This window comes from Triplophysa dalaica, chromosome 14 (assembly GCF_015846415.1).
Source record: "Triplophysa dalaica isolate WHDGS20190420 chromosome 14, ASM1584641v1, whole genome shotgun sequence".
Lineage (NCBI taxonomy): Eukaryota > Metazoa > Chordata > Actinopteri > Cypriniformes > Nemacheilidae > Triplophysa > Triplophysa dalaica.
This window is the reverse complement of record NC_079555.1, coordinates 19340813-19367431: the sequence shown is the minus strand read 5'-3', so window position 1 is coordinate 19367431 and position 26619 is coordinate 19340813. Positions and strand designations below refer to the sequence as shown.

Below are 26619 nucleotides of genomic sequence, written 5' to 3'. Positions count from 1 at the left end.
TTCTCTATAGCTCAGTCTGTTACTGAGAAAATGGTGAACTCACTAAGGGCCATGAGCGTTTAGCTGCCACTTAACAGTAGATTGAGAGAAAATGGACAGAAGGGGGAGAGAATATTTGATTTAAGTAGAGGAAAGGAAGCCAGATGCTTCAGACTGGGGTTTCTGGTAATACGCTGTGATGGAAGATTACATAAGGAAGCCAAAAAAAAAATACAAGGGTTTGTTTTTTTGGCAGAACATCCTTTGTTTTATGATACTTCTTTTTGAACACAGAGTGTGTAACAAGATCCACTAAAATGCTTAATGCACCACATTATTATAATGCATAGACCAACAACATACAGTAGCATACTTAAAAAATGACCATTTGCATATGTTGCTGTGTTATTACTAAATATACAGTTTAATACACATTAAACCTTTAATTCACATACATGCACACACACAGAAATATTTCTTAGTCAGAACTTTAAACACATTTTTAATTATATTGCATAAAATTAATATATAATTTTAGCATAAGACTGCAACATAAATAAAAATGGGTATATTAATGAAAGCATTGCAATAACGTTAAGTATTTAAATGGCACAGTTATCCTGGATACGGTTTATTACTGATAGATGGTTACCAGCCAGAATTTCTCAACAGTATTTAACTACCTTCACCCAGAAAAGCGTGAGAAATCGTGAGAAAAGACACTACATGATGTCATCGTCTAAATGAGTTAATATACGCATGGCATAATCATTCTTATGAGCTGGCAACATGACACATTCACACCAATTCAGTCTTTTTTCTAAATACACAGCCAGTAATCTTAAATAACTTAAGTATCTATAGCACCGCTGACTAAACCCAGCTAACAGGACAGACGTGTTATGATTCTGGTTATGGAACTCTTCCACTCAGATCCCCCTGGACTCATGCACCACACAAACTGTCAGGAATACACCCTGAACTGCATTTCCCACAACCCCTTAACTTTATTTATATAGCGCTTTTTACAATTTTCATTGTTACAAAGCACCTGAAGCAGCTGTAAATGAGACATATTTACTATAAGGAAATCAATTAAAGTTATACCTGTAAAAGCAAGAATAAATGTTAAAACACAGAAGACAGACATACCCACATACAAACGCTCCACACACACAATATGCACACGTACTTACACATATAGACATACACACAGACACGCGTACACGCACAGTGAAAGCACACATTATAGATAAAGGAGAGAGAAAAACAGAAAAAATATCAAACTGACTATAAATTCCTATAAGCGATACTTATTATGAATTATTTAGTAATATTCAAAATTCGAATTCTAAAGAAGACCCCCCAGTCAGGTGTGGGGCAACTCAGGAGAACCCGGGCCCAGGTTTCCAGTTCCCCTCTGGAAAAAGCTGCTGCCTCTCCACAAGCTCAACAGTGCTTGCTCAACAAGGCTAAATAAAATAAATAAACTTACTAATAAGGTAAATTGTAGATTTAATATTATCAATAATAATCTAATAGCATTTGAAATTTTGTAGCGAAGTCGTGTCAATGCCTTCTTTATCCAGCTCTATCATCTATCATGACAACTCTTCTTGTCAGGTCGTCGCTTTAGAATTAAACTGACAGATTGTTTGCAGCGAGTCCCGTTTGAAGTGACTTCGACACCCTCTTTGACTGATTCGCTAGAGGAGGAGCTTTTGTCTAGTATAATTTGTGCAATATAATTAAAAATGTTTTTTTGCATTTTTGCTTATAATTTTTTTTTAACATGGCCGCAATACTTTACTTCAGAACTTTTAAGAAAGGAACGACAAAAAAATTGCCTTTTTTAATTCAGTTTTAAGTGAAGCAATTTTTGAAGTCGGAATTACCTTTTTATGCATTTGGTGGCTTTCCTCTGAAAAAATACAGTATCTCACACAAGTGAGTACAGCGCTCACAGTTTTGTAAATATTTTATTGTCTTTTCCTGTGACAACACTTAAGACTGACACTTTGCTACAGTATGAAGTAGTGAGTGTACAGCTTGTATAATAGTATACATTTGCTTCCCCTCAAAATAACTCGACACACAGCCATAGATGTCTAAACAGCTGGCAACAAAAGGGAGTACACCCCTCAGTGAAAATCTCCAAATTTGACCCAATTAGCCATTTTCCCTCCACGGTGTCATGTGATTCGTTAGTGTTACAAGGTCTCATGTGTGAATGGGGATCAGGTGTGTTAAATTTGGTGTTATCGCTCTCCCTCTCTCATACTGGTCACTGGAAGTTAGACATTGCCTCTCATGGCAAAGAAATAATTGTTGGTCTACATAAAGATGGCCTAGGCTATAATAAGATTACCAAGACCCTGAAACTGAGCTGCAGCACGTGGGCCAAGACCATGCAGCGGTTTAACAGGATAGGTTCCACTCAGAACAGGCCTCCCCATGGTCAACCAAAGAAGTTGAGTGCATGCGCTTAACATCATATTCAGAGGTTGTCTTTTTGAAGTGCTGCCCCCATTGCTGCAGAGGTTGAAGGGGTGGGGGGTCAGCCTGTCAGTGCTCAGACAATATGCCGCACACTGCATCAAATTGATCTGCATGGCTGTTCTCTCAGAAGGTTGCCTCTTCTAAAGATGATCACAAGAAAGCCAGCAAACTGTTTGCTGAAGACAAGCAGACTAAGTATAACTGGAATCGTGTCCTCTGGTCTGATGAGACCAAGATAAACTTATGTGCTCAGATGGTGTCAAGAGTGAGTGGCAGCAACCAGGTGAGGAGTACAAAGACTAGTGCGTCTTGCCTACACTCAAACATAGTGGTGGCAGTGTCATGGTCTGGGGCTGCATGAGTACTGGCACCACTGGGGAGCTACAGTTCATTCAGGTAACCATGATTCATGTTCATTCACCAACACTGTGACATACTGAAGCAGAGCATGATCCCCTCCCTTCGAAAACGGGGCCACAGGGCAGTATTCCAACACGACAACGACCCCAAACACACAGTCAAGACGACCACAGCCTTGATAAAGAAGTTGAGGGTAAAGCTGAAGACCTAAACCCTATTGAGCATCTGTGGGGCATCCTCAAGCGGAAGGTGGAGGAGAACAAGATCTTTAACATCCACCAGCAGCGTGATGTTGTCATGGAGGAGTGAAAGAGAAATCCAGGGGCAACCTGTGAAGCTCTGGTAAACTCCATGCCCAAGAGGGTTAAAGCAGTGCTGGAAAATAATGGTGGCCACACAAAATATTGTACTTTGGGTCCAATTTGGACATTTTCACTTAGGGGTGTACTCACTTTTATTGCCAGTGGTTTAGACATTAATAGTTGTGTGTTGAATTATTTTGAGGGGACAGAAAATGTACACTATTACACAAGCTGTACACTCACTACTTTACATTGTAGCAAAGTATAATTTCTTCAGTGTTGTCACACGAAAAGATATAATAAAATATATTTACTAAAATGTGTGGGATGTATTCACTTCTGTGAGATACTGCATATCCCACATAAAGAAATGGGTAACACTTTATATTAAGGTACACAAATTCATTATTAACGATTTGCTTATTAACAAGCATATTGGTTGTTTATTATTTGTATGTATGAAGCACATTTTAATGTTTTATTCTGCATTACTTAATTCTACCTCCCCAAATCCTACCCAAAACCTAAACCTAAAAACTATTTAGGAGATTTTTGAGACAAAAGTTGTTGTTAATAGTTAGTTAATAATGTGAATTCTGCCATATCCTAAGGTGTGACCAAACTACAAAAAGTAAATATTAATATAGCAGATCCTCTTTACATTGCTGAGCACTTCGTTAAGCCAAAACAACCTGATATTGTGATACGAAGTCCGCAAGAGCTCACCGGAACCATCTTGTGCAACTAGCCCATTCACTACAGTTTACTCAACTCAACTCAACTTTATTTATATAGCCCTTTTTTACAATTTTCATTGTTACAAAGCAGCTGTACGTGAGACACATTGACTACAAGTAAAACAACTAAAGTCATACACCTGTAAAAACAAGAAAAAGGTGAAAACACAAAAGACAGACATACAAATGCTCCACACACACAATATGCATACATACTTACACACATCGACATAGAAGCACACACGCAAACACACTCGCACACACGCACAGTGAAAGCACACATTTAAGATAAAGGAGAGAGAACCACAGGTCAAATATTAAACAGACTGTAAATCCCTTTATGCAATATTAATTATGTAAAACATTTTAATTCTAAAGCAGCCCCCCCGGCCGGGCAAATATTGCAAAACAGTATGCAAACGGTGACGAGGAACCCAAAACTCTAAAAAACTCAGAGAACCCAGGCCCAACCAGGGGATTCCAGTTCCTCTCTTGCAAAAGCTGCTGACACTGCACAAGCTCAACAGTGCTTGCACAACAAGGCTAAATAAAAAATAAATAAATTTACTAATAAGGTAAATTATAGATTTAAGATTATCATTAACAATCTAATAGCATTTGGAATTTTGTAGTGAAATCGTGTCAAGTCGCTGCATCCTTTATCCAGCTCTATCATCTTGGCTCTTGTCAGGTCACCGCTTCCCATTCTCAGCTCTGCCATCAGGTCTGGTCATGAACTGCATCCTGCGGTAACATTGGAACAAAGAGACAAGACTGGCTGAGAGTAGAGTACTGTTCTCCACTCTTTGAATCAACAAGTACATCAGTCGTTGTTGGATGTGTTCCTGGTTCCGGTTGATCTAAATAATGCAGCCTAAATCCTCTGAGGATTAATATTATAGAAGTGTAGTGTATGCAAGATTGAAAAGATGCGTCTTTAGCCTAGATTAAAACTGACAGAGTGTGTCTGCCTCCCGGACAGTGCAGGGAAGAATATTCCAAAGTTTATGCGATAGATAAGAAAAGGATCTACCACCTGCACTTTATTTTGAAATTCTAGGTATTACCAACTGACAGGACGCCTGAGAGCATAATGCACGTGGAGGATTGTAATACAATAGAAGTTCACTCAAATACTGCGGCGCTAGACCATGTAGGGCTATATCGGTAAAAAGCAAGAACTTATAGTTAATGCGATGCTTTATAGGTAACCGGTGCAAGGTTGACAGAACCGGGGTTATATGCTCATACTTTTTTATACATGTAAGAACTCGAGCTGCCGCGTTTTGAACCAGTTGGAGTTTTCGTCTCGCTTTATTATATCTCCTAGAGGTAGCATGTATAATGCGAAGAGCAGAGACCTTAAGACTGAGCCCTGTGGTACACCGTACTGGACTTGCGATTTGCGGGACACCTCATTGTTTATTGCTACAAATTGAAAACGGTCGGATAAATAAGAATTAAACCATTTCAATGCTATTTTGTTAATGCCAACGTAATTTTCGAGTCTATGTAGAAGTATGCTGTGGTCAATGGTGTCAAATGCAGCACTAAGGTCTAGCAGCACCAATAACGAAATACAGCCACAATCATACGCATCAAATGCACCTCTGATCAAAGCAGTCTCTGTACTGTGACATGCTCGAAATCCAGACTGGAATTCTTCATTAATGTCCTTTTGAGGTAGGAGCATAATTGAGTTGAAACTACTTTTTCTAGAACTTTATATATAAAATGTAAAAACACTGTTAAGTTGATAATCAGAATCTGAAGTAGCTGACAACTTATTTTTGGTTAATTTAGCCACTGTAATAAATAAAAACCTAGGATTGTGATGGTTTTCTTCTATTAGTGATGAAAAGTAGGCGGATCTAGACGTTTTTATGGCATTCCACTCCATTTTCCGGGTCGCTTTCTTTATAGCCTGAGTGTGTTCATTATACCACGGTGTTGGGCTGTCATTTTTAATCTTCTATAAACGCAGAGGAGGAACTGTGTCTAATGTTTCCGAGAAGGTGGAGTTAAAATTTTCAATAGTAATGTCAAGATCTTCATTGTTTTTACTCATGCTAGAGAATTGAGATAATTCAGGCAGAATATTGAGAAACGCATTTTTGGTAGTTGAAGTAATCGTTCTACCATATTTGTAACAAGGAGTTTGATTTGCAACCAGTGAAGTAAAAATAATATCAGATAATGATCCGAAATGTCTTCACCCTGCTGAAGGATTTTAACACTGTTCACATTTATACAGTAAGATACCATAAGACCGCCCATGGAGTTAAGAGTGTCTTTGAAAGCCGTTCCCAAGGCATCTGTATCATTGTCTACATGGATTTTAAACTCACCAACGACAAGGACTCTATCTGAGGCCAGTACTAGTTCTGATAAGAACCCACCAAATTCTTTAATAAAATCTGTGTGGTGCCCTGGAGGCCTACTGTAGTAAATACTAAAGTATGCTATAAAACTATACAGCCGCAGAACAAATTTAAAAGACCATTTTATTAAGTAAAATTTTATATTTTTTGTTTCATTCTGTGAACTATTAACAACATTTCTCCCAAATTTGAAATACAATTTTTGTGTCCTTTTACATTTATTTGCAGAAAATGAAAACTGGAGAAACAGGTCAAAATAACCGAATATAGTCTTTGCATTTTTTCAGACCTCAAGTACTGAAAACAAGTTATTAACTTCTATGCAATACAACAGTAGAAAAGGAAAAAATATGTTTTTTTTTATGTGATGACCTCAAACTTTTATCATAGCTTTCATGTGTTTTGTCATGCTGTCAGTCTTTCACATTGTTGTTGGATGAGTTTGTCACTCTTGAGGTTTGAATTTCTTGAAATTCAACAGACTGGAATGGCCTCCTTACATTAGAAATCGTCATTTGAATTCAAAATTAGGAATGGTCTCTTCATTTTTTACTGCGGTTGTAAACTTGAATCTTCAAATCACACTTGAGTTTTGCATAAAAACTGCTTTTATGGTATGCAGTCAGAATAGAGGAGAGCAAAACAGTCTTGGAAAAAAAGCTGTTGTCTTGCAATCATAAACCAAATTTATGCTACTTGAATCTTTTGTGTAATTAACTGAAACGGAGTCACAAATTACTGGTTTTGGTGTAATAACATGCCTCTGCAAACTGCACTCCCTAAGGGATGCAAACCATAAAAGGCTGAAGGTAAGGTCAGGCGCTTCACGGACCAACATCACAGCTTCTCCCTCTTTTCTCATGTCTGCACTTTTCATTTATTTCCTCCGAAAGCCCACCTGTGTGCCTGTCCCATTGATGACAGAGCGCCCTGCCTTACTGACTTGCCCGTCAAAGCTTCCACACTGAGAGTCACCTTTGACCTCCACTGTGCTTTTATCACTGAAGCCAGGAGAGATTGGAGCTAATGCCTGAGTCTTACATGCTGTGGAAAAGCTATTATGGTTTGACTTTGTCAAGGCCACGTTTCATGAGGTTGGATCGGTTTTGAATTGAGAAGCTTAGATGTTACTGGTCTTTAGCTTCTGACTCCTTGTAAACTCTCGGTTTCTGCACCATGTTAACATTCTAGCTGTGCTTAGAACACACTGAAAAAAAAAACTATTAAAATAAAGAATTACAGTGGTTTGTTCTTATACTATGATTTTTGGACATAAGCAACTGTGATAGCGGACATAAATTTGGCACAATATATAATAAATGTTGAAATATTGTAATGTAATAATGTATGCATAAATACATATTTTGTAACAAACTTTATCTCTGCAGTACTCATTAGTACGTACTGTAAAATATATTATACTTTTAACTACATGGTAAATTGCAGGACGTAATCTTAAATGTAAATCCCATATTTAATATGGTTATCATTCATTATTATATCAATGCGCCATGTTAACACACCTTGTAATACAATACGGTTGTAACGGGTGGTCAGACTCAAGGACAGGACCTGGAATCGGATGCAGGTAGGTAATGATCAGACACACGGAAACACCAGGAGCAGACGCAGGAGAGCATGAATCTTCTGTTCAGGGATGGAAAGAGAGTATAATTTACCTATGGGCACTTATTCGTCGGGTAGAAGATTGTTGGCACAGTCCCATGGACTGTGAGGTGATAATTTGGAGGCTCGTTTCGGGCAGAACACATCACTGAAGTGGGCATATTCCTTCGGAATGTTGATGGAGCGATTCTCAAGGGGACTCTCTATGGCTGTGAGGTTTACGGGGATCGTTGGAGCTGGCGAGATGAGTCTTGGAATGTTAGGTAAACATCAATAAAAATATTCTTTGCCCCACTTCAGGACCTCTCCTGTTGACCATGAGATGGAAGGATTATTATGGGAAACGAGCCAGGGGCGCCCTAGGACGATCGCAGCGGTGGATTTCTCCAGAACCAACAGACAAATGTTTCCCTTTTGTAACTGGCCAACCCGTAGCAGAATGGGACCCATGCAATGTCTGACTAAGCTTCGGCCGAGGGGACTCCCAGTTTTGATTGGATTTTATACTTGATTTCGGCAAGTCTTTTCTTTAGCTGGAGTTTATGGCATAAGTCAGCGGAGATGAAGTTGCCAGCTGACCCAGAATCGAGGAGGGCATGAACTGAAACACAGTGGAAAAGGAGTAGTGAGCTGTTCTATGGTAGTCAATGGATATGCATTAACGGAGGAAGAAGAAACAACACTCACCACTGGTCGCTGGGGACATGCCCGAATTACATGTCCTTTTTGGCCACAGTAGAGACATAATCCATGGATCAGCCGGTGGAGACGTTCACTCGGGGACTGCCGGGTGTTGTCGACTTGCATGGAATCATACTGTGATTCTGGAGGGCTGGGAAACTCTGGTTGGCGGGACGAAATGGGTAGATTTTGGCATCGATTTGCCTCCATACAGCTGTGAATCAGAGTGGCCACTCGGATGAGTTGGATAGAGCGCTCGAGCCCCATGGAGTCATCATAGGCGGAGAGATGCAACCGTAGAGAGGGCACTAGTCCTTGGCGGGTAACAGGGAGGGTTCGTTCCAACCACTTGAAGCCACTAGAGTGCGGAACCGAAGGGCATAATCCTGCACAGAAAATTTTCCTTGCTTCAGATGATAAAATTGCTCACCGATTGAAGCATCTTTCACTTTTCGACCGAAGACTTCCCAGAAAAAGAGTAGTAAAGGCATTCAATGATTGGGTGACCGGTCCATCCTGTTTAGACAACAATTCCGCCCATTTGAGTGCTCGACCTGTTAACAAGGACAGAATAAATTAAATTTTAGCTTTCTCAGTGGGGAACCGATGTGGTTCCATCTCCATGGTGAGCGAACACTGCAGGATAAATCGATTGAAATCGTCCGCCGAACCAGAGTAGGGTGTTGGATTGACCATGGGACTAGCAGAATAGATCGGTCCAGGAGGAGAAGAAACTGGTAAGGAAGCCGGCTCGATCGTTGATGTGGATCTAACAGGAAGGGTGAGTACTCAGCGAAGTGAATCCACCAGCTCCTGTAATGAGTCCACGTCTGTTCAATCCATGGTGGTAAGGTCTGGTCTTCTGTAACGGATGGTTAGAATCAAACAGACAGGTTTATTGTTGAGCAGCAATAGTAGGTGGACAATGCCAGATATAATGCCTTGAACTTGGAAAGAGATGACACGGAGTGCAGAGTTCTTGTTTACCAGGGGTTTGGTGATCATAGGGTGATGGAGAGGATTTCCAGGACCTGGAATCAGAGATCGGATGCAGGTAGGTAATGATCAGACACACGGAAACACCAGGCGCAGGAGATAAAGAATCTTGGAGTAGGGACTCAGATCAGTAGCTAGATATTGGCGTAGAGTCATTTTCCACATTGGAGACCAGACAATGTTCTTGTGTGTGCTGTGTGTTCTTATAATGTGTTGCTGGTGATTAGTGAGTTACTGTCAGGTGCGTGTGATCAGAATTCTGGTGATTGGGATCGCTGATTGGTGGTGGAGCCTGGTGTTTCCATGACAACGGTGCAATTAAAATTAATATAATTATGCATAACATATTTAGTAATTATTTAGGACCAAGGAATTGTTTAATGCTTGGAGAAAAAAGCAACAGGGGTTTGCCACCAGAGTGCTGGCAGTTTTTTGCAAGGGTATACGGAAGAGAGTCCCTTCAGGCAGACCTGGTGATTCATGACCACACACAACGACCTCCCCATTAGCCTCCAGAACCAACCCGGTGGGCAGTCGCGTTTATTATTTCGCCCCTTATTATTCTCTGTTGCTGGCAGACACCCTCTCTCTTTTAGGGGCTTTTATTTTCACTTTAAATTGATTTTGTGCCATAGTTTATTAGTGCCAGCCTTGGGTTTCTTTGACTGGATGATGTGTTGTATGGTTCGGCAAAGGGAGAGATTTCAGGGAACTGAGGAATCACATCCTGACCATATTCATGTCAGAAATGATAAAGGCACGGTGAGCGTATTGTTTCCAAACACTTCTTGACCACATGAAGTGTCTGGAGAAGGTGAAGGAAAATGAATTGCCTCGAAGAATTTTTGTTGAATGTGATGCTTGTTGTTTGACAATGCTACTGTGTTTGAAGTGTTTGAACAGAAACTTTGTTGCTCTTTTCCAGAATCTAGTGAAAAGCCTTGCTGTTTACTACACATTCAACCTAAGTCTCTTAAAGACAGACACTGTGGGTGTTATACAAAAAATACAGTATTTGTGCTCCAATATGCCCCTCACGCAGACTCGAACCACAAGTGTTTGCTGTTACTATGTTGCAAAGCTGATGACATTATTGAAACAGTCCATGACTGTAAGTTTTATTTTATTTCAATGCATTACAGACGTTCATTAGCATTAGCTGGACAACCAGCCAGTATGTTCTTAAAAACCTGCTTGACTTAAGATAATGTAAGCAGCTAGCTTGTTTGATGTTGGTCCAAAGTGGTCTAACCATTATTATTGAATTCTTCAGCAGGGTAAGCAAACCAACTCCACTAGGAACTCTTTGTATTATTTTCACTCTTACCTCACTCTTTCTCTTTATGGACAATTCTGCAGAATTCGTGCAAACTGCTGTCCCACATAAAAAAAAACATGTTTAAAAAGCATTCAAGTTTTCAAATCTTAGTTGTTTACTTAGATCCTTGTATTATCTATTGAAACCCACAATAATATCTAAAATATCAGTAAGCTTAATATATATAAAATCATCATTTATTGGGTACTTTCAATAGGAAGATTGAAAGTACCCAATTTATGAAAATTATGTTAAGGAAATGTTTGCATTTTTTTAGATTGACTTCTTTAAAAATATTTCAAAAAGTTTTTTTTATTTTGATATGATTAAAATTTATGTAAAAAATATGTCTCAGGTTTTCATGTCACTTCCAAAACAGTATATGTTTTATTCTATTGGCTCATACTGATTTTAGCCACACTCTACATTTTGGATCAAGAATCATTATGGTGTCGCGCTCTCTAATAAGCTACATGGTTAGTAGATCATTTTAAAGTAAATTTGTTCAAAAGTCTAGAATCTATGTGTAACTTTAAGGAACGTCACTACCAAAGATCTTTTTTTACAATTAAGCAAGCTGTTTGTAAAATTTAGTTTTCATGTGTGAACATCTGTTCAGAACTGTGCTTGCTCTAGCTATGTGGTGATTTTTCTTAGACTCAAAGGTATTCAAAAGTTATCACTGCCGAAACAGTTTTGACTGAATATCACTGTGAATCATTGTTTTGGTAGTATCAAAACAAATTTGGTAGTGAGAAAACGGAACCCTTAATCCTTTATTTGGGGAAATAAACAAATGTCTGTCAGATGTGTGTGTGCTATTTGTGCTGACTGCATATTTATAGTTATTCGCGTTAACATAAAATGTTGACATTTTGATTCAGCTGTTCAAATTAAATATTGTGATATTGTGTACCGAAAAATTACAATCACTATTGAAAATGTGTGTGTCACGACCGAAACATAGGATGTTTTGTCAAAAATAAAGTATATTAAATGATCAACAAGGATTTTATTGATAGTTTTTGGTTCAATATGTAAACTTATGAATCCTTAACTTAGAAATCACTATGATCAATTTTATGCTTTTACAAAGAAAGATTGGATTCAACATACAACAAATCTCATAAATTACACTTGAAATATTGTTAAAATTGTAGCGGTAAGTGATTTAGCAAAATAAAAATTAATTCGGTAGTGACACAATTTGGGGAGAGGAAGCGTATTGCAAAACTATCTGAAAATACAATATGGAAATTAACTACACAATTACTAGCAATGTGTACCTACCTATTATACAATTTGCATAGAAAAAAATATATATTTTTTTCAAGATGTTTTCACATCCGATTTTGCACCAAGTCTGTAGAATGGCCCATATATTTTTGTTGATGAAGGTGAAGACATTCTTACCCGGGAGACTCATGGCTCTTTCTGTACTCAGCTGGTAGGAGAGGCAGACGTATCAAACCAGCCACCTCAGAAACAGCCTCTCTGGACCCTCTTCCATAGATTCAGAGTCTGGAGTGACACACCATCTCCCCTCTCTCCTCAGACTTCAAGGTTGATATGGCCAACTAAGGCCTGGGTTTTTTCTTTTGCTGTGCCCCCAGAGAAACCTTTTGCAACAAGGTTTATTTGAAGTAGGGCTTAGTTTAATTTGTGGGCATGCACTATCGCGGCCATTTTTGAGACTGCTCTAAAAGCGTTTTTTGTTGGGCTCTCCCTTGAGAGGAGCTGACCCTATAGTGCTCACTGACTGACTGACTGATTGACTGCTTCTCATTGGACTGATAACAACATGTGGTTTAAGCAACACTCCAGCAAACACACATTTGATGCAAATTTTGCAGCTTGTTCCTATTAGAGTTATCAACCATGCTGTAGTAACTGCTGAGCCTATAGGCATTGTGCTTTGTATCCATTTAGTGGTCATAAGCATTATTTAGACATGATTGGTTTTCTAAAGGATTTTGAATTGCCATTATTACCATTGGATGACTGTCATTTCCAACATATCCTCCAGCAAATAAGACAGTATAGACTGTTTACTAAATTAACAGCCAATGTCACAGTATTTGCCATATACATAAATCCCAAAGCAAATATTATGAATTTAACGTATGGAAAAATGGTGGGTGAGGGACCATGTAAAAAGTTCACATATTCTTATAAACAAACTTGCTTTTTTTGGAAGTGACATTCAAACGGCATTTCATGAAAACATTGTTGTGTTTTTTGTGCAAAGTAAAGACATTTGGGTCAGGCTCATCATTTCATGTAATGATTTAAATGGGAATGTGATTTCTGTTCTTATTACAACGGATCAGTTTGTTTGATTTCTAGCATCCAAGATTGTTGGAGTTTATTTCTCCACAAACAATAGACAATGATCAGGTATAGGTATCATTCAGATTTTAGTAGTATGGCTACTCTTACCAGTGCTGCTCCCCGGTCCTGTACTTTAACAGTATTCTTATTGGATCTTTTCTATATGTTTTATAAATATAAGGAACCAAAAATAAGGAAATCAGGAATACAATGAACACTGATTTATTTTCTGCAATGCGAACTAAATTGTCTTAAGCTTGAACTAGCAGTATTAAAATAAGTCGGTTGGTTCATTATACTGAAGATGCAACTTTAACAGAAACTTTTTTAATATTTCACGGTCACACTTTATTTTAAGGTACAATTATCGCCATTAACAAACCATTAACTATGACTTTTGCCTAAATAACTACAAATGAATGCTTACTAGTAGTTAGTAAAATAATTGTTAGGTTTAGGTATTGGGTAGAATTAGGGATGTAGAATATGGTCACACTTTATGTGCTTTATAAGTACTAATAAACAGCCAATAAGCTAATAATAGGCATGCTAATAAAGCAACTGGTTAATAGTGAGAATTGGTCCCCAAACTAAAGTGTTACCTATTTAACTCTTTTTTTTAACTCTTTTTTTAATACCGGGTTTTGGTACCCATCCCTAAAGATGACTCGCTGACCATTAGACTTACTACTGTACCTTTAAGAGTCTACTGTGCAACTGACCTGTTAAGATCAATCTCCACTGTTGTTTATAAGGGTGAGATAAATTGCTGAATGCTCTTATTTAAAAATTAAAAATGTTTTTTGTTGGTAGATATTTCTCAACAATTCATATATCTGCTTTATCTGAGGGAAATAACAATTCCAATACCACAGATATTTGTGTGTGCGAAATAGATGACTATTGTTCTGTTATGGCGTAAAGCCCTTAACTATTGTAACAGATGTCTTCAGTTTGGTTTTCTTCTTTGGTTGTCTTCTGTGTTCATTGTTAGTTTATTAATCCCTCACCTGATTCTGTTCTACCTGATTCTGTTTCCCCTGTTATTTAAGGCCTGTGTTTTGGCCCATTCTTTTGTCCGGTATTGATTGTGTTTCGTGTTCTTGTGTGGTTTCTCTTGGAATTATTAAAAGTTACCCTTTTGGATTACCTTCCTCGTCCTGCGTATTTAGTCACACAGCGTTCCGTAAGACCTATTCTAGATTCAATGACATTATGCTCTGTTGCTCTAAAATGGTTTGAATGTCTGGCTGGGATTTGTTTGACAAACATTGCTCGTTGGCAATCAATCAAATGGTGGAGGTCAGGGCAGTGAAGATCAAAGGTCAAGATGATGCTTTTCTCAGCTAAAGGTACTACAGCGTTCCCAACGATATATTGGAGATAAATGCAGTAATCAATCTCTTCTTACATAGCTAGAATTAACAACTCTGGCAATTCTACAGATCTCGCACTTTAAGCCAGAGGTCAACCTGGATATGCCAAGCAACTGTAATTTACCACATTACTGTAATGTAAAATTCAACTGATATGCACTCACAGATATATTTACAACACATCATTTATATCTATCATTACTGCTTTAATTTGTTGCCTATAACTTAAGGATAACTAGTAATTATCATATTTTTCTATAAATAGAAAGAAAATCTGATGAATGACCTTTTATTTGATGAGCATATACAGTCTTCAACTGGAATAAAAGTCTAATAAACAACTGTCTGGGTATGTATTATGTTCTGGTTTCATTTAATACTGACAAGCATTAGAATTAGCTGCCAGTGTGCAAATCTGTTATTCCATTAGATGCACGTTTCACAAAAATCCAATTTTGTTCTAGTGAAACTAGTCTCAACCTTTGACTTCCACTGAAACCTAAAAAGACAACTCGCAATATCGAAAAAACTCATTGTCTGGAAAGAAACAGAGACTCCCTGAGGCTTATAAGTTTGCAATGAATATTCTCTTTAATTAATGAATATCTTAAATTCCCTTTCAGGAGCCAATACATAAAGTTGACAGCCATTGCTAACTTGTGGGAATGCGGATACTATAGACTGAATTTGGAAAAATGAGAAGTTGTTTTGTCATATCCAGAATATCTCATATAATATTACACCATGGAGCTTTTTATGCAAAGTTTTGTATTTGTTTCTGTTTTGATGCAAAGGGTTTTGCTGTCTTAAGAAGTACACAGAGCTCCCTGTCAGACCATATCTATCACTTCACTTATTGCTTTTCGGGTTATGTGTGACGGCAGAAGTGGTTCTCAACTAATCATTATTTGTTACTAACAGACTGAGTTGCATAATTTCCATAATACAATTAATGACATTTGCTGTTTTTTACAGCCTGGGTCATAATTGTTGTGTTAACACTATGTCTAGATTGAGGTTTCTTAGAGAGTTGTGGGTATTGCCATTACATTTACACTTTTGGCAGACACTTTTATCCAAAGCAATTTACAGTGCATTTAAATAATACATATTCTATGTCCTAACAGTCGAAACCACAAACTTTTTGTCGTGCTATAAATGCAATGCTCTACCAGTTGAACTACATGAACAGTAGTTTTAGAGTAGCATCTCCAGGTGGGAGTTCACACACAACAACAACACACTTCGCTATTACAAATCACCCTCCGATTGGCCCTCAACAATGGTCTTACAATACTATATCACAGATTCTTGGGCAACGAAAATTTGTATTTTTGTCTGTTCTGCTTTTCAAAGGGATTGCACTAAGATTGTCACCTGGTGGATTATAGATCATGAAAATCCTTTATATTTACATTGAAGAAGTGCCATTAGCTAGAGTATATTTAAAGATCAGAGTATCAAAGACACTTAGAGGTCAGCTTTTTGTTGTTGTTTGGACCAGCATAAAGTGCACATAGCAACTACCCAGAACAGGATGTAGATGTATGGTGATTTTGTCAGACGATGTCATGGTTATAAATCAGGATTGAAGCAGTTATAGAGTATACTTTTTCATGTGAACAACAACAAAAAAGTAAAATATGTAAATGGTGACAGCTTTCTTGACATGTAGTTGTATTACAGTATGTGACAGTTTAGAGTAAAGCAAAAACAGAACTGAGGTTCCAACAGTCCTCTGAATACAAACACAGTGTGATGAAGTTACTCATATGCAAATTAGCGCATGGCGTTATCCAGTGCCACAAATCGCATAAAATCCTGCGGGAAACACTGTTTTTAATGTGAATAGAAGCAGAAACACAAATCTTGCAGTACACTTTTGATTATTTGCACAGGAAACATTTGAATGGTTCACATTTGTATTTACATGAATGTATGTGTTTTTTTGCCCTGCAGATCATTGATGAAGAGGACACACAGTTTATGACAAACTGCCCCCCAGCAGTCACAGAAAGCACTCCACGCAGGAGGACCAGAATACAGGTGTTCTGGACAGCGCCCCCCTCAGGCAGTGGCTGTGTACTACTGAAGTAAGTCATTCCATTATTACAAGGGTTACATTGGGAAGAACCAACAATCTGGTGGTGATGAATCTGGTGGCTGGATGAAGTTTTTCATTTAAAAGAATTTCCAACTGGTTATATTAGAGGAAATGTCGGGGTAAGATACACCAAATCAAATTCATGTCTGGGAATATATGTATATGACTATCCCTCCATCCATTCTTGCACCCTGAAATAAACAAGTTTATTGGGCCGCACACAATTTTTTGTGCTATTTATAAAAAATGACAGACTGATTTTCTGGTTAAACTTGGTTAAAGGGTCATGACACTCAAAAAAATCATCAAATGTTATGTGATAAAGATATAATTGTCATTGTGTGTACACTGATTTAACAGCATGTTTCTATCTTTCAGGCAAACACAAAACAAATGCTGTGATAAATTTAACCCAAATTGTGAATCAGTAAAGAGTCATGAATTTCACATGTGATCACATGTGTACAAAATGTGTTTAACATGTGCAAAAAAAATTTGAAATGTGTGTTTTTGGAACATTTTTATGTGAATCCCATGTGAAACACATAGGATAACATATATAAAAAAAAACATTGGATGACATGTGCAACACCTCATTCCATGGGATTTTACATGCTATCCCACTTTTTACATGGGAATTCAAACCAAAATGTTCTAAAAACACACATATCACAAGATCACACATGTTTTTTGCACATGGGGTTTTTGTGTGTTTTATCTGGCAAAGAGCGACAAACCCTACTGATGTGTTAAATTAACCCAGAAAATGTTAAGATTTTACCAAATCATAGATTGAAACAGCCCAGAGTGGGTTAATTTATATCCTTTAAATCCTTTTATGACCCTTCCATTGACACCACCATCTAAAGACTCTTGCATTCTGTTCCAGTCAAAGGTGCTGCCTTTAGCGGTTTCTGAACTCATAAACACATGTTGTACAAGAGTTCCCTTTATTCCACCCCAACCTTTTCATACCTTTCATTTTTTTCAAAACTGTCCCATGTTGAAACAAATTTCGTTCCACTTAACATCCTTTTAAAACAGATTATCACTTTGCCTTTACTAACCCTCAGTCAATCAGATAGATTTTGTTATCAGTCTAAGTCTGTGGGCACTCTTAGTTAATCCATACAACATTAGATCATCACTGGTGGATGCTAATGACAGGGTACAGGTATTTAGTTAGGAACTAGACAGAACAGAAATATATCACAAATGAACCCTGCCGTGAACTTGATTTTTACGGTGGAACAGTCTTGTTAGTCTTATAAATTCTTGTGCCTTGCAGCTTGTAATAGAGATGCTCGCAAGAGACTCAACTCCAGCTCAAATTTTACCTGTGGAAAGAAAATGTATGCATGCTTTAGTGGTCGGCAAATAAAAAAATGCAGAACAGAGACAGAGAAGGTACAGAAGACATGAAACGAAGTGCAATGCAACAACTGTTCGAATTTGGAAGCATTAAACCAGCATGAGCGATGTCGGGGATATGCTTGAGGCAGATAGGGATGGGGAACAGGGCTGAAGAGATCGTGCGTGGGTAATGAGAGGAGATCCGCTGTGAGGTTGCCGAACTCTTCGCTGTGAGTGAAGTCTTGAAGGGATGCTGGGAGCAGAAACGTTCCGTGAAATCAAAACTTTCTGTTATTCCTCCTTGCTGTAAACCGCCTTGCAGGTGAAAGCAAAAGATTGAGAAACTAGCTAGACTTTGCGAGATTTAAAGAGCAAGGAACTTTCTGTGATGTGTCAAATTGTTTTCATGCCCCTAAACCTCCCCTTCACCTGAGAGCTCTTGATTAAAATCTTGATCCAAAACAGAAACAAGTGAACCTGCAAAGCCAATATTCCTTCTGATATATCTAAAGATCACAAAGCTGTTTATCTGGTAAAATAACATTGTACAGTGCAAAAAATTGGCTTCATAAAATATATACTTTCATATTAAATCATTATAATGAAACTTTCAACATGACTTCTTCATTGTACATAATCTTTCATGTTTGTTATTTCCTTTTTGGTTTTCAACAAAATGGTATTATTCGGAGTTTTTACACACTTCGAACCAAATTGTCGGGTCGTTATGCTGTTAAGTATATTTTTGTCATGGTTCTGCCATTTCTGTTCAGGCTTTTCCAGCCTTTGGGTTGAACCATGATAGAATCACGTGTTTAGTGTGAGAAAGACATGGCTGTGTATATATATTGACATGGCATGTGCTTTCTCGTGCCTCGTTAGCTTCCCTTCAGTGTTTCATTACCCACACATGCCTATTGTTAATTATCCTTTGTTCGTCTCCCTATTTAATGCCCTTGTATTCTCTGTCCTGTGCTCGGTGGTTCTTGTATCTTGTTGTGTCCGCATGCTCGTTGGAACTACCTTATTTAGGATTGGTCCACGCTGTGTCCCAGCGTTTTTGCTCAAGCGCTCTGTTTCTGTTCATTATCCTCTTTGATTTTAGTTACAGCTTGTTACCGTCCGTGAGTTTTTCATTCCTGTTTGGCTGTCTCTGTTATCCCCTGTATTTTACCCCATTGTGGGTTTTTGTTTTGTGTTTTCGTGTCCTTTAATTAAAGTATTTTGTTTAACCCTGCAATTGGGTTCTCTCACCACACGTCCCGTGACAATTTTGGGATCGAATTGTAGTTGAAAACTTTTGATGGCAGAATTAAATTTCTTAGCTTCTGAAACCCCAGAAGAAACATGTCAAATGCGAGGAGAAACATCTAGCAATGTCCTTTCAATTTAATAGCCTTTCTGGGTAACGCATGAAAAATTACACTGAAGAGATGTAATTGTGAATTTTACTACCAAGAAAACATGAGTGAGATATAATTAATTTGGCTGTGGCAAAGGTTAGACAGGAACATAACCAACATAAATAGAAGTATTTTCTGTTGAAGCTGCACTTCAAAGACTTGGCCTTCATGAAAGTGTGTTATGAAGGCACTGTGAAGCACTGAATGAAATGTAGATGTTTTTCAGGGCTCATTACTGAACTCAAGCTACAATCAGTTTTGTTAAAAGCCATGCTGAATAATCCAGTTTAACAGCCACAAGGTTAAATTACAATATAATCAAAACGCATGTTTTCACGTTTCCAGGTTCACGGCGTATGTGTAACCTGCAAAGGGTCTCATCCTGGCACAGATCTTATTCAGGGTGGTACTCTGCGTTGATGTGGGCTCTTGAATTTGCATTTTAGCCCTTGAGCACTGGCCTGAGAAGATCACACACACATACACACATGCAGAGAGAGGCGATTAGCATCAGCTGTGTAAAAGCGGGAAAGTGAGTCTGCCCTTAATAACATCTCATTGATAGAATTTAAATTGGATGTTAAATAACCATTACCGCAGCTGATTGCCTGGCCAGCCCTGGAAAGTGAGGAGGCTTTCTGTCAAAGACGCTCTCCTTCAGATATGTGAAATTGGGGTGAGATTGAATTAGAGCACGGACAATTAGAGTGGTATCGTCAGTACCTTTACATAAAATAGTGTGCGGGTGGGTATCTGGGTCTTTGTGTGTCTTCGTTTCATTGGATGTGATCCATCTGGATCCCTCAGTGCCCTGCTGACTGAACGTTCCTGATGGTGAATTGTGTTTGAAAATGTGTTGGTTTCGATTAAATAATGGTGGGAGACATGTCCTCTAAAAGTGTCCTGAAGATGAACAATGCTGCAGGGGTAGGCACATAACAAGGCACCTCCCTCGATATCCTTCAATCTCTGGGGTTCAACAGCTGGTGGATAGAACTGCCAGATGAAGTGATTGAAGTAAAGTTAACTTCTGGTTTCATTTTCATCAAAGTATAAGCATTTCAGAAGTAAAATATTAGTTTTTTGAACCTGTTTTGCAAACGGTTGCCTTAAAATAAAAGTGTGTGTTTTGGGGGACAAACAAAAAACACTCTTTTACAATGCAGATTAGGTCGTATAGGTGTCAGATGCCAGCCAATGAATAGATATTTGTGTATATCACAATGAAAGTTATAAAATTAAACAGATATGAGCACGGGAAACATTGAAGGGCTGTCAGTTTAGTCCACACATCATGAACGGTAATGTGTTTGATGGAGCATCGACTGAGACCACGACCCTATTCAATTAGAGTAAAATAATAATGTATGACTCTTAGCTGTGGCCAGGGAAAATAAATAAAGAAACAATATTTAAGTGCCTCCTATTCCACTCCTCCCTATCTCCATTTTAATTTTCTCATAAAAGGCCTTATTTATTATTCTAACCTAGAAATGAGTGCGGATTTGTGAACTGACATCCTCTTACGCGGGGGTTCACGTGTGATTCATAAAATAATTGTTTGAATGATGTTGATTAAATATGGAAACAATTGTTATTGAAACGAAATGAAAATCGGTGTCTTTTCATTTCTTATTATTCCTTTCAGAACATACATCAAACTGATAAAACATAAACCTTCACGCGAACTTGCGTACACAAGCTGAAATCTGATGTGAGATTTGATTGTATCTATTCATGCATCCCTATTGATAAATGTCAAGTATTGTGTGGAAATGACCATACAGACATTTTTTTGCCCATTTCATAAATAAAGCCCCTTTTTCAACCCGCTTTCTTATCTTAAGAATTGAACTGTTTGTTGCTACTGTACCTCAAAGTCTTATGCTGGATTCACACGAGCGGTGGATTTTCTGCGCGGCGGCCACTTTTAATCCGATGTGGCTGCCACTGCCGTTCACAAAAGATAAAACAATTTTTATCTTCAGCTGTGCATGCTGCAAAGAGCCGTGTCCGTGGAAATTGGAGGAACTTGGATGCACGACCACCACTTGCGCACCGCCTCCACTCCACCAACAAAGCGGCCCGTGTTTCCCTTTGAAAATAATAAACTCTTTAATGATTGACTAACCTCTTCACATCAGAGACATAAACTAATTTGTAATGTTCTTCACAAAGATACATTTTGAAAATAAATTTATTGAAATTTTAAAACAAAAACAAATATTTCACAACCAAACCACCACTTCTAAAAAAAAATTGATGATAAAATTGCCACCAACACTTCAGGAATATAATGTGATGTGTGGCCAAGATGTTATGGTTAGCGTTTTTTTTGTTTGTAATAGTCAGCAATAGAAACAAAAAGCATTTTTATCATATAGTCACTTTCATTTTACTAAACATTTATTTATTTCTCAAAGTTTAATGACCATTCCAGTGTGGTTGGTTCAAAATTGTTGGTTCATAAATATTCCTTGTCATTTGGATGTGGACCACCTTGACTAGCTCCAGCTCTCAGTATAATATTGACAAGCCTTTTCTTTAGATGAGAGCTCTCACTTCCTCATTGTGGAAGGAGGGTAGGCTTTTTCACTATAAGATTCTTCCAGGCTGTATAAAGACCTCCATGGTTGCCACAAGTACTGTATCTCAGATGGCACCATGTGAACAGGCTAAATGGTGCAGCCTGTTTACACTCTGCCTCAAGCTCTGTTTTCAGTCACTCATTCGGTTTTAGTTACAACTGTCTGACCGATGTCTCTCTTGCCTTACATTTCATGTATTCCGTGTATTCTCACGGATTTAAACCATCTTTTAAACAAACCAGAGAACAACTGCGCCATAGCAACTAGTCTCACCGACTAGCAATTATTTAAGACCAATCAGTCTTACTTTTCATATTTCAATATGACAAATCTACCCTCTTATGTAACTGACTTGAAGAAGTTATGACCAGTCTTGAAGAAAAAAATCTAGATGAATAACTTGTAAGACTAGTCTAAGTAGTTTATGCAACTTGCCCCTGAAATACCCACTATTTCCTATGCACATATTGAGATTTATAAAAATAAAAATAGTGTTAAAATGAGCATACCCTACAGCTGCTTTAACTCTGCAATTACAGTACTTACTTGATTAAATCTACTCAAAATGTTATACATGAAGCTCCGGATCTGCCCAGTATAAATTTAGGCTGGTTTATAGTGGTCTGGTGATCATTTGGTGTTTCAACAGAGTAATTATGTTTGTCAGTAAAACTTACTTGGTTTTGCTGGTTGATCAGCCATATTGTTCTGGTGAAGTTGATCCATCATCTGAAATGCAAAATTGATATGCATTACTGTTTTTTTATGGTGGGCCACTGTTAAGAGTGTCAATAATCCATTTTACTAGTAGTTAGAAACTTATGACTGTGATTCTTGAATTTTGTGATGCATAAATATATGTTCACATCTGCTGTCTTTGAAATCCTGTGGTGCAGTTCTCTTTAATGACATGCAGCTATTGAACTTGCACGTGGGATTAGAATCACTCCACGGGGGTTCATGATTGCTGCCTGTTCAAAGAGCTTATTCCTGACAATTGCCTATTTCACTGCGTCCTTCTTTTCTCCTTACTTACTACATCTCTTTATTTCTGCAGGGCTAGCATTGTTCAGAGAAAGATCATCTCATTTCAGGATGAAGGTTTCCTCACAAAGCGGATGTGTGAGAAAGGTGAGTCTTTCGTTAATTCCAGCTAGATCTACTGGTACATGCTCTTCTTTAAGATGCTATCTCTATCTGTCTTTTGCCTCATATTTCTGTTCTTAGCCTTGGTTGCATCCTACGTTGCCCTGACTGTTAGCCTTTCTAAAAAGACCAGTCTACAACAGCACAAATTCTGGTCCTCGTTGGTTCATGTTCATGATTCAGTTTTAAATGAACCCTCCAAAAGCCATATTTTTGTGTGCATGCATATAGTAAACATTTCTGTAAATAATCTAGCCATGCTCTCCTGTATTCCAGAGACACTGTATGGAGAATCTACAGACAAGCCTCTGCTGGACTGCTGTGCCTGTGGAACTGCCAAATACAGAGTAACTTTCTACGGGAACTGGTCAGAGAAGTTGCACCCAAAAGACTACCCAAGTAAGACAGTCCATGATCAGATTGAATATGTAAAAATGCTTACTCCTGTGACAGTTAAATGTGCCCAGACAGCTAAAAGCCATTTATAGATGGACATTCAATCGCTTTACAATCTCTTTTGAACATCTTTACTACCTAGACACCAACACAAGCACAACTTATAATGTAAATAAACAAGAATGTTCGCTTAAGTCCCACTAGTGGTTCATAAATTTCACTTAACTCACAATATGTTCTCCATAAGTATGCAATGTCCTCATCTCTTCCCCCAGTGTCTCTGCTCTAGTCTTTTGTGGTTGGTGAGGATAACCTTGAGAGTGTCTCATTGGGAGTAAATTAAGCCAGGGGATTAAAGGCACTCTGCACTTGAGCGTCTGCAGCTCAGATCAATACTCTGATTAGAATGTACTCTGGGATCTAGATGAACCAGATAAAGAAAGAGTGGTGCCCTAATTTATGGGTTTAGGAAACAGTGAAAGGCACGCGAGGAAAACAGACATTTATCGTGCAGATAAACACAAGGGATTTATGATGAACGTGTGTAATATCAAAACACACATACACTCTCCTGCGCTTATTTGGAATATGTACTATACTACCTATTTTAATATTTACACTGCGGTCACTGCATTTTAATTAAATATATTTGAATGAAGATCCTAGTTAATCACTGTCACAACAAGCACAGTTTAATTTTTTTTTAATTTAATTTAATTTTACTTTACTTTACAAATTATTTATTTTTTATTAATATTTTTGTATTATTATTTGCCACTACTCTGGTAAAAAAAATATTAAAGGTGTTGATGTACAGAGAGGGAAAAAGTGAGAAATGCTGTTATTGGCAGGAAATATGAAAATAAGCTTCAGAACATCAGAGCGCATCAGTTAGATTCGATACAGGTCTGACGCATTGAAAGGATTAACTGTAGAAAGAGGATGTGATAAGCGGTTCTCCACCGAGAGTCACTCTGTCATGGCTTTGGAATAGCTTAAATTCGTGAGGAGAAATTAGATTGAGGGGCTTTAAAGGCCCAGAGTGGGCAGATCTGGAATCTAATACCTCAGGGTATTGATATTCCACAAGGTGACTTTATTGTTAAAGTGGGACGTTTTGAAATTGAAAGTGGAATATGAAATTATTTAATAACTTTCCCAATACAGTAGGAAGTGTCATTTTAGCTCACCTTTTCACTAGTTTTAGAAAGCCTATCTGTCATAGATTGTGTATAATATATCACCCTAATACAATACAACATTTTCTTTCTTCAATGCAGTTTGTGGTGATGTTGAAACTTGCCATTGAAGGGCTGTAGTAAGGGACAAATTGAGGACACACACTCAAAAAAGCCATTGGTAAAGCTACTGTATTCTAGTGTTTTTTAGCCTGCTCCTGTGGGACAACCCAATTTTGTGGGAGGTGGAAACCATTTGTTGGAGTTGAACAAGGCACAGAAAGCTTCACTGTTACATTGTTTCTGTTTTATGCATCTTATCACATCTTCAGAATGACAATGCCAAGTTTATCCTTTAATTGCATGTAATGCGCTTAATACATCGCTTCTACTTTATTTAAAGTCATGCGCATTGGACGCAGAATGATGCGCTTAATGCACCCGCTTCCCTCACGAGCATCCCGGATAGTGATGATCCTGATGTTGCAGGGATCTTTGCTTCCCAAGTTCAAAGCAGTTATAACACAAAGAGAATATATATGTCATTGTAACAACGTTCAAGCTCTGAGGAAGAAAGGAGGCGGGGTCGGCATGACTGAGAAACGCAAGAATCTTTTATTTGGTTACTTCCGGTTTCACTTCCGGCATCAAACATTCACACTGTCTATTTATAGCTCTTCGTTGAGTAGGATTCCTTCCTTTTAGTCCTGGACACAATGTCTCGAGGCTTCTCCTGGGAGACGTTTCTCAGCAGTCTCTCTCTCTCCATTTGCTTCCTCCGTCGCGCCTTATAAGCGTCTCCTCGCCAATTACTAGAACAAGAAGCAGGTGTTTTCACTATAGCGTTGATCTGCTTACTTACCGTCGTTCTCCCGACACGCCTCTCTGCCACAGACCGTGTCAGACCACGCCCCCCTTGCCACAGTCATGTTTTTAAATCATATACATTGGATCAATCCTAAAGTAAAAAAAATAGTTTTTGTGTATGAATGACGCATATCATGGACCGCTTCAAGTGATTGAATCTAAAAACGTTACACTCAGCGAGTACAGTCTCCGGCAAAATGCATTTTAAACAAAACCACAGTCTATTATCTAGCAATTATGAAAAATATTGGAAAACATTGGAACGAGTAATGTCCTGAATGTTCCCGGACACACGCATGCTGGATGGAGATTGACAGGTGACCGCACCAGCGGAGGTCAGAGTTTTTTTATTTATGCTATATTGGTTTATTTCTCGCATAAAGCTATTGAAATACATGACATCGAATACAGTGCATGACAACTTTTTTGGTAATTTCCTGATAGTTAATACTTTTTGAAGCTGTAGAGTAACATCCACGGGTATCGCAACGGATCGGACTGAAGAGAACCCGTCAGTCCGATACCCGATCCAGCAAAAAAGACCCTTATCGGCCCCAATTCCGATCCAAAGATCGGATCGTTGCATCCCTATACCCATCCTACTCAAGACACATTGAAATATTTTTTTCATAAACTAGATTTTTTACATGACATCTTAACGATTTAAAAATGTTGTACCTTTACAGGGAGAGCTAACCACTGGTCAGCCCTTATTGGAGCATCTCATTCGAAGAGCTATGTACTGTGGGAGTATGGTGGTTATGCTAGTGACGGGGTTAAACAAGTTGCTGAACTGGGATCACCGGTCAAGATGGAGGAGGAGATCCGTCAGAAGGTAAGGGTGTGGCGCTACTGCTAAATCAAACTACTAGTTTGTTCAGTCAACGAATGATAAAGGAGATTATTTCATATTCAAGCTTATTCAGACTTAATTAATTTAACCAAAGATAACTAATCATATAGCTAATCATGCTTATTTAGAATTAACTTGGCTTATC

At 38.2% G+C, this 26619-nt stretch overlaps 1 protein-coding gene across 2 annotated transcripts in view; it reads left to right on the top strand.

Moving 5' to 3' along the window:
* Nucleotides 1–26619, top strand: part of spon1a (spondin 1a) — a 121327-nt gene that overhangs the window by 3912 nt on the left and 90796 nt on the right. For both annotated transcript variants that reach the window (XM_056766733.1, XM_056766732.1), the window contains exons 3-6: nucleotides 16546–16679; nucleotides 23092–23165; nucleotides 23457–23579; nucleotides 26308–26456. In XM_056766733.1, coding sequence (XP_056622711.1) covers nucleotides 16546–16679; nucleotides 23092–23165; nucleotides 23457–23579; nucleotides 26308–26456 — 480 coding nt within the window. The remainder of the gene's footprint in view (nucleotides 1–16545; nucleotides 16680–23091; nucleotides 23166–23456; nucleotides 23580–26307; nucleotides 26457–26619) is intronic.